General features: G+C 41.8%; 1 protein-coding gene across 1 annotated transcript in view; it reads left to right on the forward strand.

The window, feature by feature from the left end:
- Positions 1–16,284, forward strand: part of TNS3 (tensin 3) — a 458,389-nt gene that overhangs the window by 212,817 nt on the left and 229,288 nt on the right. Inside the window, exons 17-20 of the mRNA XM_075588602.1 lie at positions 5,021–5,104; positions 5,194–5,306; positions 10,682–10,742; positions 10,830–10,905. Of these exons, the coding sequence (XP_075444717.1) occupies positions 5,021–5,104; positions 5,194–5,306; positions 10,682–10,742; positions 10,830–10,905 (334 nt within the window). The remainder of the gene's footprint in view (positions 1–5,020; positions 5,105–5,193; positions 5,307–10,681; positions 10,743–10,829; positions 10,906–16,284) is intronic.

The following is a 16,284-nucleotide window of genomic DNA, read 5'->3' on the forward strand; positions in this document are numbered from 1 at the left end:
TGACAAGTAGATGAAGAAATCCTTGATGTGAAATTGGCGACCTGTATGCGGATGTTGGAAAGTGGGCCCTTCTTGAATACTGCCACATTGGCTGCAGCCAAAAACACATAAGACAGCCTAATCTAGGTGTTCCTAGAAATGTCTGTCTGGCTCCTGCTCCTCCAATGTCAGCTTTAACAAGTTGATCCTGTAAATGTCTGCCCCTTTTATAAGAGAATAGTGGTTTAAGCGAGAAGATGGGGGCTTGTGCGGGATCACTTTGTAATAGTGGCCAGTGGCACATAATAATAATATTTTTTATTTGTTCACTTTGAGTGTTGAAAGTGGATACAAAAGGTATGGAGAATGGTTTTGTGATATGATTATCAAGTGATGTGCCTTGAAGAAGACTGTCTCTCAGTGCTGCTTTAGCACACTGGGTGCTTAATAAATCATTAGGATATCCCCTATCCTTGAATCTATCATACATAGTCTCAAGACTATGATTCACACTCTTAGGAGTGCTTATGATACTCCTTGCCCTTAGGAACTGACTGTATGGCAAGCCTCTGATAGTACCCGTGGATGAAAGCTGGTATAGTGTAGAAGATTATTTCTATCTGTTCTTTTAGAGAAGATATCAGACTCCAATTTATGGTTGGCTAATGTGATAGTTGTGTCTAGAAAATTAATGGAAATACTGTTATACAGGCACGTGAAGCTAATGGTACTGCGGGCTTCATTAATGTCAGAGACAAAGCTTAAGAGTGATGTCTCATCACCTTGCCAAACCATAAACACGCCATCGATATATCGCACCCACATACGCCCATGATCAATGAACCCAGGATGATAGAGGACATGATCCTTAATAATTAATGGAAATACTGTTATACCCACTAATCCACTTAATGTCTTAGATCTGGATGTTTATTTGCACATTTTTATAGAAATTTAAGATTGAAGGGTTTCTTCACTAAACATCAAACATTGACTCAGTCAGGGGTAAACGAAGTAGAGACAGATACCCCATTCCATCTCTTAACAGAGGAATGTAAAAAGAAGAGTACGTTTAATCCCCCTCCCACTAATCATGTCATAGAAACATTCATCACTCGGGTTCACTCAGTACGATATTGGTACACTCAAAAAGGATAGACAGCTACACAGACACACTAATTTCTCTAAAAAACAAAAAGACCTCATAAAAGAACTAGAATCTGACATGAGCATTATTATCAGCCAGTCGATAAAGGCGGTGCAATTGTCGTGATGAACAGAGGCAATTATAGATCAGAGACATTAAGACAATTAGGAGACACTAATAGCTGTAGAAAGGTAGCCCAAAATCCCACCTTAGAAGTGGCTAAGAAGATTCCACAGATTGTCAGCCTAGCACAAGAGAGCGGTGTTATAACAAAAAAACTAAAATATTTCCTTATAAAGAAAGATCCGATAACGCTCGTTCTTTATACTCTGCCCAAGATCCATACAAATCTTAGGTCACCAGCAGGTAGACCAATTGTGGCTGGCACTGAATCGGTGTTTCAACCATGTGCCATCTTCTTAGACAAATTATTGAGACCGTTTGTCACTAGCTCTAAATCCTACATACAGGACACATCTGATTTTCTGAAGAAAATAATGTCCACCCCACAATTTCCAGATGAGACTTTACTTCATACATTAGATGTTAACAGTTAATATACGTCAATTCCTCATGTGGAAGGGATCGCAGCAGTGAAGGAGACCTTAGACCAGAGAGAATTGTATACACCCAGGGAACGGATGCTCATTATCGATCTATTTGAAGATACGTACTATGTTCAGATACAGGGAACGGCCATGGGTAGCAATGTCGCACCCACATACGCCAACATTTTCATGGCCAGGTTTGAAGAGGATCATGTCCTCTATCATCCTGGGTTCATTGATCATGGGCGTATGTGGGTGCGATATATTGATGGGGTGTTTATGGTTTGGCAAGGTGATAAGACATCACTCTTAAGCTTTGTCTCTGACATTAATGAAGCCCGCAGTACCATTAGCGTCACGTGCCTGTATAACAGTATTTCCATTCATTTTCTAGACACGACTATCACATTAGCCAACCACAAATTTGAGTCCGATATCTTCTCTAAAAGAACAGATAGAAATAATCTTCTACACTATACCAGCTTTCATCCACCGGGTACTATCAGAGACTTGCCATACAGTCAGTTCCTAAGGGCAAGGATGATCATAAGCACTCCTAAGAGTGTGAATAATAGGCTTGACACTATGTATGATAGATTCAAGGATAGGGGATAGCCTAATGATTTATTAAGCACCCAGCATTCTAAAGCAGACGTTCCACTGAGAGACAGTCTTCTTCAAGGCACATCACATGATAATCATATCACAAAACAATTCTCCATATCTTTTGTATCCACATTAAACACTCAAAGTGGACGAATAAAAAATAGTATTATGCACCACTGGCCACTATTACAAAGTGATCCCGCACAAGCCCCCATCTTCTCGCTTAAACCACTATTCTCTTATAAAAGGGGCAGAAATGTACGGGATCAACTTGTTAAAGCTGACATTGGAGGAGCAGGAGCCAGACAGACATTTCTAGGAACACCTAGATTAGGCTGTTTTATGTGTTTTGGCTGCAGCCAATGTGGCAGCATTCAAGAAGGGCCCACTTTCCAACATCCACATACAGGTCGTCAATTTCACATCAAGGATTTCTTCATCTGCTTGTCCAAGTATGTCGTGTATTTTATTAAATGCCCACGTGGTCTGGGATATGTGGGGGAGATGACACAATGTGTGAAGGATAGGATCAGACAACACAAGGCTTCCATCCGAAGATGTGACCCAGAAGCACCTGTCGCCAACCATTTCACACAAGCTGGGCACAACGCTAGTCAGCTGAGATATCAGATAATAGATGGTATGAGGAAAAGACGCAGTTGTGGTAATGTGCAGAGACTGCTACTGCAGAAGGAAACATTATGGATCAGACTCTTGAATACCATGGTCCCCAGAGGCATGAACAAGGAGCTGGATCTCAGCTGCTACTTTTAATCTTTTGCTATGTGTCTTTTATGAGATACTAATGTGACTTGATCTGGGTGTGTATATAATGATCCAGACTGAATACTGCCGAGTACCTCTGTGCAATGCCCTATGTACCTGTTTTTCTGAAATATAGATTGCCCTGATTCCTGAACTGTGTGGCGGGTGCTGCGCTGGTCACTAGTGGCAGTCTTCCTGCGGTGATCCTTCCTTCAGTCAAAGTCGTCTCTACCCACCTCTATTACATTACTACTTATATTACCTTAGGTTTGACAGTTTCTTTTATGCATACTTATTATTGATTATAACACAGACACACTTGTTCATGTTAGTGGGATACTTTATGAGCTATTGGACCCTGGATCACATTATGTATTGCATTTTATAGGTTCTAACATTATATGTGTACAGTTTAATATATTATTCATTTGTATATATTTTGTCTTTTTATCCATGTCCTGTGGAGACATACTGTGTCAATCATAACACGAGTGAGCCTGAGTTCAACATGACCCTCGATCTGGATGCGTGGCTGTCGCCTTGGCAACGTGAGACGTGTCTCCATAGCACTGCATGTGTTGTGCTACTATCACTCCTGCTCCCTGCATTCACACGGACGCCACTATTCATCGGGCTGACCCCAATGCGCATGATCCAACTGAGGCGGAGGTGCGTGCGAGGACCGTGATGTCGGGCGCATGCGCGCTCGCACCTCCTTACTACAGCAGCGGTGCTTCATGAGACTGTTTACCCTGCACTGCTGATCCTGACTGATTTACTCCACGCTCTCGGATGACGTCACTACAGCGTGCCTTTATCTGACCAGGGACCCATGGATTCAGTCGGCAGCCCCATTGGACAGGAGAGAGAGAACTTATTATTGCTGAGAACCTGACGGTTTGATTCTTTACCTAAACTGCGTTTATACTCCTGTTGATTTTGGACTTTAGCTATTGAGCTAATACTCTGCTTTGTTTGCACATGTAACTTGATTACTGGATGTTGCTCTGGTGATTGGGGATACAGGGTCAAGGGAAGAATCTTGTGGTCCGAACGGACCTGAGGGAACGGGCCTGAGGAAGGGTTTTTTTCCCCAGAAACGTTGCTCCCCTTATTACCCTACCCCCCATAGTTTTTGTACCCCCCCACACACCTTGTTTATCTCCCCCACTCCCTGTCCCGTGTTCCTTTTCCCTCACAACCTCAGTGAAGGGTCCATTATTATTTACCCGCTTGTGCTACATCACTCCAAGTTTACTTGTACTATCTTGTGCTTGCATTAAATTATTTACTCTTTGCTGTTTTGATCATTTTCCCATAGTCAGTGAGTGCTGGAACTCTAGTTAATATTTGGACATTGATTTGGGGGGGAATTTGGGTTCCCCCCTGTTCCTCGTGCACCCTGCGCATTATTATTGTGTTATTTATTGAGTGCTGTCTACCATTTTTGTTCTGTCCTACTTTCTGTATAATGTTTCTCATAAATAACAAATAATCTTTTATAATGTGCCCATCTTTGTTATCTCCTTAACTGTTCCTGGCAGAGGTGTTTAATTTATATTGGTTTATATTTTCCAAGTAGTTCCAGTTATATCTGTTCTATCTGTAATATTGTATATATTGATTTTACAAAACACATTATGGTCATCCAAGAAGGGGCTTATTCTATATATGATGATGTGGCCAGTTTGCTATTGGCTTCAATGGGGAATTTGTGACGAAAATGGTCGAAAGACTGCTTTGATGTATATAGAATAAGCTCCTAAGTGTCACTGCTGATTACCACTGCTAACTGAATGGTCTCCAAAGTTACAGTATTTAAAGGGTATTTTTCATCATCTGGATCATGATCTCCCGTCAGATCATTGTACTAATACAATTTTCTTAATTAATTTCCCTAGAATTGTAAACCTGTTTGATAAATTAACAAAAAACATACCGAGACAGTAATTTTTAATATTGTTTGTCATTTTAGTGCTGATCAGGCTCTTGACCGCTTTGCAATGAAGAAGTTTTTTGATGATAAAGTATCAATATTAATGCAGCCATCCCAGAAAAGGTATTTAAAACTGACACTTGACATTTGTGAACAACTGTAATCAGTACTTAATACATTTGCATATTCTGCTTCTATACTCTTTATTTTAGGTATGTCAATTTCCTGAATGGACTTCTCTCTGGATCGGAAAAAATGAATGCCATCCCTCTCTTCCTACATTATGTTATTCTGCATGGCATTCCCAGTTTTGATACAGGGGAAGGCAAGTAATTTATTTTACTTTCAAAGTTTTGATCATTTAGTGGCCATCAATGCATTAGTCCATTTGCCTTGTTAACATCTCCTCCACCCTGGAGATTGCAATATAACTTTGTACAGCTCAACCTCATTATAGTGCGATCCGCTACAACGCAGATCGCTTATAACGCAGTCTGAGCGTGGCTCCCGTTTATAAAAGCATTTTTGTTTTTTGGCAAATTCCATTAGTTGCTGAGTGTCTGGCTTCCCACCCTTTCTAGATTCACTCACCGTCCACTCCCCCACCCACCATCCCCTCCCCCACCCACCCATACACCCTTCACTCACAGATACTTTAGGAATAATGGCACCTCTGGCAGCAAAAGGGTTAAGGTCATTGGCTAATGACAACCGTGCCGTAATCCCTTATCAAAGGAGGAGTGCAAACTTGAAATGAACACCATTTCCTCTGCTTGCTGTAAGAATATTGCATTTGAATTAAACTACCACATTCTTCTCTTAAAATGTCACACACACCCTTGGGACATGAGGAGACAAGCTCGCACTGGGAACATGGTGGACGACACATGCGGGGGGGGGGTGTAAACATGCGGAGGGGCAAAGTGAAGACACCCGCCGGGTCACTGGTTATACATCATCACCACCTCATAACCTTCCACTCCTTGTCCAAGCCCTCCCTCCTGTCACTTGGTGCTGTGTGGGTGGCTCTGGGCTTTAGCGTGGTCCCGATATTGTACAGGTCTCTGCTCTAACCCTCACCTCCTCCTCCGCCCATCTCACCCAAATGCCCAGCACCGGCTGCTGCAGCATGGGGCTGAAACGGATTTACAAGTAACTGAACGATTTGGCTTGAGACCCTCCTGCACAGTGTTCCGCAGGCCCAGTTGGAGATGACACACGCACACACACATCTGCACAATTGAGATATGCAGGATAGGAGGAGGAGAACATAGTGTATATACACTCTCACACAAACATACACTCACACACATCTGCACAAGGGTGACATGGGGAGGACAACACAGTGTATATACACACACACACATCTGCACAAGGGAGATGGAGGAGAACATAGTGTATATACAGAGTTAAACAGAGACATACTGTCTATTTAAGGGACAGCTCTCATGCTGACGCTGAAGCAGGGAGACGAGAGCTGACAGCTGCTGCTTCTCCAGATGCCAGATAAATCCTGCATGGGGGTGCTGCTGCGACGCTGGGTTCTAGGACAGCTGGGAGAGTTATCCCAGCTCTCCTCCGGCGGACGCAGAACCCCTGATCGCGGCAGCCATTTTTTCCCAATGATCCTCGTTATAATGCAGTCGCATTAGGTGGACCCCAAGCACCGCATTATACCGGGGTTCAGTTGTATTACTATTTTGGGTTGAGTGTTTAGTATGGGATAATATTTCATAATACCCAATAGGTAACAAAATTATTAGTAATAGTCAGCATGAGTTTATGAAGGATAGGTTGTGTCAAACTAAACTTAGTTTCTTTGAGGAGGTAAGTAGGAATTTAGACCAGGGTAATATGTTCAAAAAAGGGTTGGACATCTTTTTTGCAAAGGAAAGGTATACAGGGATATACCTAATTAGTAAACATGGGAAGGATGTTGATCCAGGGAGCAATCTGATTGCCAATACTTGGAGTCAGGAAGGAATTTATTTTCACCCTTATGAAATGTCAATGGAAGATTTTTCACTGGGGTTTTTTGTTTGCCTTCCTCTGGATCAATATACTGTAAGTACTAGACAATGTACAATGTAAAAGACAATGACTCTAGCACTGAGTTTGAAGCAGGGGAACCTGATTCACTTCCCGGTGTCTGCTCCTTGTGACCTTGGGCAAGCCCCTTTATCTCTGTGCCTCAGGCACCAAAAACATAGATTATAAACTCTACGGGGCAGGGACTGGGTCTGCAAATTGTCTCTGTAAAGCGCTACGTAAAAACTAGCAGCACTATACAAGAACAAACAATTATTATTATTAATGTAGTTGATGTGGTCTTCTTAGATTTTGCAAGGGCTTTTGACACGGTGCTACACAAGGTTAGTGTACAAAATAAAGCAAATTGGACTCTGTAAAAATATTTGCACCTGTATTGAAAACTGGTTAAGGATAGACAACTGAGAGTTGTAATAAGTGGCACTTTTTCAAGTTAGGCTAAAGTTGTGAGTGGAGTACCTCAAGGATCGGTACTGTGTACTGGGTACTTTTTAACTTTTGTATTAATGTCCTTGAGGTTGGCATAGAGAACAAAGTCTCCATCTTTGCTAATGACATTAAATCGGAGCAGAGTGTCATTTCTCTATAGAAGGACTTGGATAGACTGGAAACTTGGGCAGGTAAATGGCAAATTAGGTTTAATGCAGATAAATGTAAGGTTATGCATTTTTGGAAATAACAAATAAACAGGCAATTTACAAATTAAATCTGGCAAAAGGTCAATCCTTGATGGAGAAGGATTTTTGAAGTTCTTGTAGACAATACGCTTGGCAATAGTGCGCAATGTCGGGCAGTAGCTACAAAGGCAAATACGATCTTATCTTGCATTAAACGGGGTATGGATGAAGGGAAGAAAGCATCATTATGCCTCTCTATAAAGTATTACTATTAAAGTAAAAGTATTAGTAAAATTACACCTTGAATATGAAGTACAATTTTGGGCACCACTCCATAAAAAAGACATTATGGAACTAGAAAAAGTACAGAGAAGAGCACCCAAATGAATAAAGGGGATGGGTAATATGATTTATTAGGAGAGGCTAGCTAAATGAGTTGTTTACATTAGAAAACAGGCATCTAAGAAAGGCTATAATAACAATATACAAATATATTCGGGGTCAATACAAGAAACTTTCAAAATAACTTTACCACTATGGCAGTACAAACCACGCTGTCACCCGCTAAGGTTGGAGGAAAAGGGGATTTCACCAGCAAAAAAAGGAAAGGGTGATTTACAATAAGGGCAGTTAAAATGTGAAATTCATTAACCTGGAAGAATGTGATTGCAGATACAATAGATATCTTTAAAAAAAGCTTGGACGTCGTTTTAGAAAGGAAAGGTATACAGGGATATAGCAAATAAGTACACTTGGGAAGGATGTTGATCCAGGGAAAACTCTGATTGCCAACATTTGGATTGTGGAAGGAATTAAATTTTCCCTTTGAGATCTCATTATGTATGCATGTCTTTTTATTTATATAGCGCCATTAATATACATAGCGCTTCACAGCAGTAATACACGTGACAATCATATAAATAACAACTAATATAAATAACACATAAAGGGAAATAGTGTTTCAGACATAAAAAGAACATTTATGAAAAGGTGTCCCTGCTCCGAAGAGCTTACAATCTAATTGATTAGATGATATTTCACTGGGGGTTTTTGCTTAACCTTCCTCTGCAACAAAATAATGTAAATACAAATATAAGATAAGTATCTGTTGTCTAAATTTAGCATAGGTTGAACTGGATGGACGTATGTCCTTTTTCAACCTCATCTACTATGCAACTATGTAACTATTTTACCTACTTTTTGCATATATTTTCTTATTTACGTCCACAAACTTCAGCCAGCTTTAAAGAGGAGTAACATAAAATATCTAACTATTAGTCTAAGATTGTAAAAACATGCAATTTCACAACTAGTGTTCATTCTAACATCATTTTTGAAATTTATCATGATCCTGAAATATGGGGGAAAGGTGAGAGGGATTCTAATTCAGGCACGCAGATTTAAATTTGCATATTTACAAGGTATGCTTCTCTTCGTGCACAGGTGTCTCTCCACATGTATAAAGGTGTGTTTGCGGATGTAGATATAGAATGTTGGACTCTAGTGAAGAACAGCATGTTTTTCATACTGTGTAGAAACTTCACAAAGCTTGATCTTTTGGAATATTAATGATCCCTAATGAACTTTCAATTGCTAACCCTATTGATCTCTGCTTTTTATGGTTATCAATAATTGTGTTACGCAATTTGATACTCTATCACTTTCACAATGAGTCTTCCATTCTCTACCAACATCTCGTTAGTTCAATATCATCCTACAGGATACTGTATCCTGAATGTAGTAAACAGGAATTATTTTCTATACTCTTTGTACATAGTGGAGCCATTTCTCCAAATTATTTACAGTTAGTTGTAATTATAGAAGTCACGAGTCGAGATGTTAGAAATTAGGTAATTTCAGTTTGCAAATTTGTCAACACATTGCATACTGTTTGTCATTTTTGTGATATTTTTAGAGAAGCTTCAATTGCTCTAAAATGGGCCAATAGTTGCAATTTTTCAGAATTTATTTTGTTAATCACAATAAAAGAAATCACAACACTATTGTGATCTTACACATTTTAATAATTTGACCCCTGCAAAACTAATTACCGCCCACTACAGGAGAAACAAAATGGCGGTTTAAATCTCCAGCTTTACGCAGACCATTAGGAAGCACCTTCTAGTGGTCAGCACGATGAGGGGGATTTAAATACATGTGAAAGTACCAGTACTAACTTTCCTGGTAAGTACTGATGCAGCGGCCGTTATTTGAACACGTCACGGCGCCGATTTTGAGTTCTCTGCTGTTCCCCACGCAGCATGAACGCGGCCAATCGCGGCACCAGCGCTTATCGCGGATGTTTTGTTTGAATTTCATGGATTCTGTTTCTTTGTTTGCAATAAAATGGATGAATTGTAATGTGTACAGTACTGTGCTACTGTGTCAATTTCGTGTTTTTAAAAGCCAGAACACTAAAATTCGTTTTTCTGCACTCGCTGCGCTCGCATCTAAGTGCGGGAAGGCTGGAATTCATCCCGCGGTTTCAAATGATGATGTACATACCGTGTTAAATGTTTGAACGGCCGCTGCATCAGTATCTTGTGAATCAGGCGATCCTCAGAGATATATTTAATGCAGTCCAGCTGCAGAGCCCCCTTCTTCCCACCAATTGGAAATAGAGGGTCCCTGGCTATGGGGCTAGTGGGTTAGAACTGCACCTTTTTACTGTAGAATTCTGGTCACATACTGTGAAAATATTTTTTTTTCAACACAGCTTCCAAGTGCAGGATATTGGTCCATTTCATGTATGTATAGTATATCTTTATTGATGTAGCACCATCTATGTACGTAACGCTTTTCATAAAGTACTACTTGTTCTAGCTAAAATAGCTCGGAGTTTGCAGTAATTTCATAACTTTCAATGACAAAGTTAAAAGCCTGTATTTATACATTGCATCTGTGTTCAGTCTTTAAAGCAATTAGGGAGATAATTATGTACTGTACTTATACAATGGTAAAACCGAGTGACGCAGGTCTTGCATAAATGTGACTAAATTGAAGGTAAATCAGTCTTTTATTTTGTGTTCTGCAGTGTGCCGACCCTTTCTAAAGATCTACCAGGGAATGCAGACAGTATATACATCAGGAATTTAGTAAGTCATCTGTAATGTATCAACACTTATTTTTTTTGACATTTTACCATTGTGCATTTAACATGTTACTGTTTACTTCCTGTTTAGCAACATTGGACCGGAAAACCAAAGCAGAATCTGCATTGCCATGGAGCCAGCGCAGCTCATAAAGGGGGATATTATGGTAAGTGTTCTTGTTTTCCTTAAGGCTAAGAAGGTACAGTAGCCGTGTTGGTCCTTTCTTCCATGTATGAACAAAAGAGGTAGAGGAAGGAAGTAGGTGTTATACCCTTTTTTTTAAACTTATATTTGTATTTGTTTTCACAGATAAATGAGTGGGGGAGGGATACAAAAATAAAAAAGGGGGGGGAGGAAACAACCATTTTGTGTCAAATTTCTGACAAACAACAACAATCACATTACAAATTGAACAACTTTTGGTAAACACCATACACTTCTCTCGGGGAGTGCCAGTAAACCATTTGTTTCATATGGGAGGCTAAATAATATTTTTATATATATATATAAATATACAAAAAAGACTGCGCTTTAAGTATCTGTCTGCAATATATTACCCACTAACTGTATAATCAATGTATAAAATATATATAGGAATAAATGGATATAAAATATATATATATAATGATGAAACCTAATATATATCAAAAAATGATGCTCTAGCACTATACCAGAAATAAAAATATAAAATAAATAAAACTAAATGAATAACATAAACTAGTATTACCAATGACTGTTCAAATATAACATATAAACATGCTTTTATAAAAAAAAAAAAAAACATATAATCAATAAAATAAGTGTGCTGGGGGGAGTGTAGGAAAATATAAAAATTATAATAAAACCACAATGGATGAAGTGAATCAGAGTCCACAAAACCCTTGGATGGCGATGTCCTATAAAGATGGAAGGGTAGTAGCCCTCTGTATGGATGTAGGCAGCTTTCAGAAAGGAACAACGACCTCCCACTGGATCTAGAATATAAAAAGAGAAGAAAGCGCCCGATCCTAGTGTATTAGATTAAGATACAAAATTTAATGTTCCATAAAACTCCAACAAATGCGCACTCACAAACATAGAAAATATTAAAGCATGTAATGAGTAATACTCATTCGCCAGATGTTGGAAGCTGCTGCTCCGCTCCCACAAGTTGTATGACACCTCTGAGCTACCGTCCAGCAGGAACTCAGGGGATGTGCAGCTACTGCTATTCTCAGCTGGAAACAAACTGCGGTGAACAATGGTTTCGGATAGGAGGAAGGGAGAAGGTAGGACCAAGGGGACCAAATCACTGATGTATCACCATGAGGTGGTGTCCCAAAGTCCCAACAAACAGCGCGGCAGCGCAAGGCAGCGTTGCAGAGTCCCAGAGTCTGATTGAAAGTCCCAGATATAGAACAGGTCTGGTACAGTGACCATCACTAGTAAAAACTAGTATCCCTACGCGTTTCTTCACACTTGGGTGATTTCATCAGGGGAATGAGTATTACTCATTTCATGCTTTAATATTTTCTATGTTTGTGAGTGCGCATTTGTTGGAGTTTTATGGAACATTAAATTTTGTATCTTAATATAATACACTAGGATCGGGCGCTCTCTTCTCTTTTTATCATATATATATATATATATATATATATATGATACCTTTTGACACCTCTAGCCATATATCTCATCCACACCGGGGGGAAGGAACAGCACAGATAACATTCCAAGAGACACTGTTTTTAAGTATACCTTTTGCTTCATTCATTGTAACATCGCCGGAAGAAGAGATCAGTGTATCTCGAAAGCTCGCACAAATAAAAGCATTTCGTTAGCCACAGAACGGTATCATCTATTTATTTTTTGATTATTGAAGCTCGGCTAACACGGTACTGATACCTACCTATATATATATATATATATATATATATATATATATATATATATATATATATATATATATATAGAAACACAGAAAAAGAAACCTCTAAAAAGCACTCAGACAAATTATGCAAAATAATGATAGTAATTTATTAAATCAAAAAATAATGAAACACAAAAACAGCTAACTTGAAACCTGCCTGACTAAACAAAAAAATATAAATAAACCCAAGGAAAACTAAATTACCATAAAAAACCCAAACATAATTTGACCAGTACCCAAAATGATTGACCACAATGGGAACAGAGTTCCCATAGAGATCTAAAGCCGGCCGGCTATGAATGCAGATACTGGGCAGAAAACCCCCCCCAAGGTACATAAAAAATTAACCTTAAAGAAAATACACAGAATATGGTAAAAATAATTAACAGGCATGCTATACCAGTGTGCAAAGCACTTGATGGGGAAGACCCATAGACATGAAACTATACATATAGTACATGAAATAAAGGAAACATTCCTAGAGGGGTACTTCAGTGACCCAAACACAGATGTCAACAAGATGGGTAAATAGGAAGATACTCGGCTCCTTAGTAGTATGACACTGCAATCTCTGGTAAGCATTGCCACAGTCCAAGGATGGCTTCCAAGGGTAAATAACAAAAATATAATGTCCAAATGAAGTGCTAGCAGGCAGGGCCAGCAGTGTAAAAGTCCCACCAATGTGTTTCGCCCGCTAAGGCTTCTTCTAGGGTGGTACTGAGTGCTTGGAGCAAGTCCGTTTAAATAGGGCTATTGTTGATGACGTTTTCGCGCCAAAATTCATCTCATAAAGGTGCAAATTAAGTCCATATTGATTATGCTGTCCGCATCTCATGTAAGATATGCTGGGTTCCAAATAGATGGCGCTATTCGCTTTATGTATATGTTCTTTCCACAATACGGGTAGTGAACAGCCTGATGACGTCATGTTATCCCGCGATATCAGTGATCCAAGGCTCGCTCATACTGTACACATCACATTATCCCGCGATATCAGCGATCCAAGTCACGCGCATGCGCACCACAGATCGCCTGGTGTAGCAGCCGTCTTCAGTGGCATATCCACTTAGCCTTCACTAGAGCTGACATCTCTAGCGCGCGATTGAAAAGATCCAATCCTCGCGCATGCGCAGTCTCACTCAGGGTAGCCACTTAGATTATAAACAGCTATGCGATCAGTGCGCTGCTCACGGAGATAAAATCAACATTAAAGCTGCATCAGCCCTTCCACAGAATTCTGTTAGAGTCCCAATCACAGCATATATCAAGATTCATTGTTGCAGATTCTTCAGCAAGCCTCAAATCCCACATATTGGGACCATTCAGGCTACGGATTTCCATAGTAAAAATTAACACCATCACTGCCAATGAGTGATGATAGCCTTAATCCAAAAGGAAAATCAAGCATATGTTATAGTAGTAATATATCTTATTATATATATTATATATATATATATACAGTGCTTGACAAATCACCCAAATATCTACTCGCCGAACCAAAAAATCTACTCACCGAACCAAAAAATCTACTCGCCACCTAGCCCCGCCCCATGTCCCAACCTAGGCCCACCCCTAGCCCCACCCATAGCCCCACCCCTAGTCCCACCCATAGCCCCACCCCTAGTCCCACCCCAGCCCCAAAAAATAAATAAATTGAATAAATTCCTAGTAAGAACAACATTCGTTTTTGACATAAGTTTATTTATTGTATTAAATTATACTACAATTAGTCCTTGTTACATAATTACATAATTACGTGTGTGTGTGTCTGTGTGTGTCTGTGTGTGTGTGTGTGTGTGTGTGTATATACATATATATAAATGTCGGATCTAGAAAGAAAAAAAAAAGCCAGATATGAATGACTAGTTTCCTGAACCCCCTAACCAGTGTCTGGACGTCCCCGCTTCACAATATCTAAAGCAGCAATCCCGTCTGGGATCTTACCTGATCCGCAGTCCCTCAATGTCCAGGTACCCTCATTCCCGCAATGTTATATGTTGGAGGGGAGGTGTTCCCTACCTGTCTTTTGGGTTAGGGGGGATTCTGATGTCTCCCGTGTGAAGCTTGAGTCAGATCTGGAAGAAAGCAGTATAGGTTATTTCGGTGTAGGTATTGGGCAGTTAAGAGATATATATAGGGTAAATAAGATATCCAGATCCAGAGAGTGAGACAGAGAGAGTGTGTGAGAGAGACAGACACAGTGAGAGAGAGAGACAGACACAGTGGGGTGAGAGACAGACACAGTGGGGTGAGAGACAGACACAGTGTGGGTGAGAGACAGACACAGTGTGGGTGAGAGACAGACACAGTGTGGGTGAGAGACAGACACAGTGTGGGTGAGAGACAGACACAGTGTGGGTGAGAGACAGACACAGTGTGGGTGAGAGACAGACACAGTGTGGGTGAGAGACAGACACAGTGTGGGTGAGAGACAGACACAGTGTGGGTGAGAGACAGACACAGTGTGGGTGAGAGACAGACACAGTGTGGGTGAGAGACAGACACAGTGTGGGTGAGAGACAGACACAGTGTGGGTGAGAGACAGACACAGTGTGGGTGAGAGACAGACACAGTGAGAGAGAGGGGGGGCGACAGAGAGAGAGGGGGGGACGACAGAGAGAGAGGGGGGGACGACAGAGAGAGAGAGAGAGGGACGACAGAGAGAGAGAGAGAGGGGACGACAGAGAGAGAGAGAGAGGGGACGACAGAGAGAGAGAGAGAGGGGACAACAGAGAGAGAGAGGGGACAACAGAGAGAGAGAGAGGGGACGACAGAGAGGGAGGGGACGACAGAGAGAGAGAGAGAGAGAGGGGACGACAGAGAGAGAGAGAGGGGACGACAGAGAGAGAGAGAGGGGACGACAGAGAGAGAGAGAGGAGGCGACAGAGAGAGAGAGAGGAGGCGACAGAGAGAGAGAGAGGGGGCGACAGAGAGAGAGAGAGGGGGCGACAGAGAGAGAGAGAGGGGGCGACAGAGAGAGAGAGAGGGGGCGACAGAGAGAGAGAGAGGGGGCGACAGAGAGCGAGAGAGGGGGCGACAGAGAGAGAGAGGGGGGCGACAGAGAGAGAGAGAGGGGGCGACAGAGAGAGAGAGGGGGCGACAGAGAGAGAGGGGGGGCGATAGAGAGAGAGGGGGGGCGATAGAGACAGGGAGCGGGCAAGTGACAGAGGGGGCGAGAGCGGGCGAGTGACAGAGGGGGCGAGAGCGGGCGAGTGACAGAGGGGGCGAGAGCGGGCGAGTGACAGAGGGGGCGAGAGCGGGCGAGTGACAGAGGGGGCGAGAGCAGGCGAGTGACAGAGAGGGTGAGTGACTGGGTGGAGGGGGTGGGGTGATTGGGTGGGGGGTGGGGTGACTGGGTGAATGGGTGGTGGGTGACTGATTGGGGGGGTACTTCTGGTGTCCTATACACACACACACACACAATCTCTCTCTCTCCCATACTCACACACGGGATGGGGGGGGGGAGTCGGAGGGAGGAGGAAGAGAGAAAAGGCTGGCGACTAAGCAGGCAGCTCCACACCAGGAGCCAGCCGCGACCATGCTCCCCCCGCTACCACCTCCCGCCCCGCACGGGCAACCAAGGGAGCGCCGGGGACCGGGGGGAAGGAACACCCCCTCCCGCCCCGCGTGTGAAGCGCC

This window comes from Ascaphus truei, chromosome 2, assembly GCF_040206685.1.
Source record: "Ascaphus truei isolate aAscTru1 chromosome 2, aAscTru1.hap1, whole genome shotgun sequence".
NCBI lineage: Eukaryota > Metazoa > Chordata > Amphibia > Anura > Ascaphidae > Ascaphus > Ascaphus truei.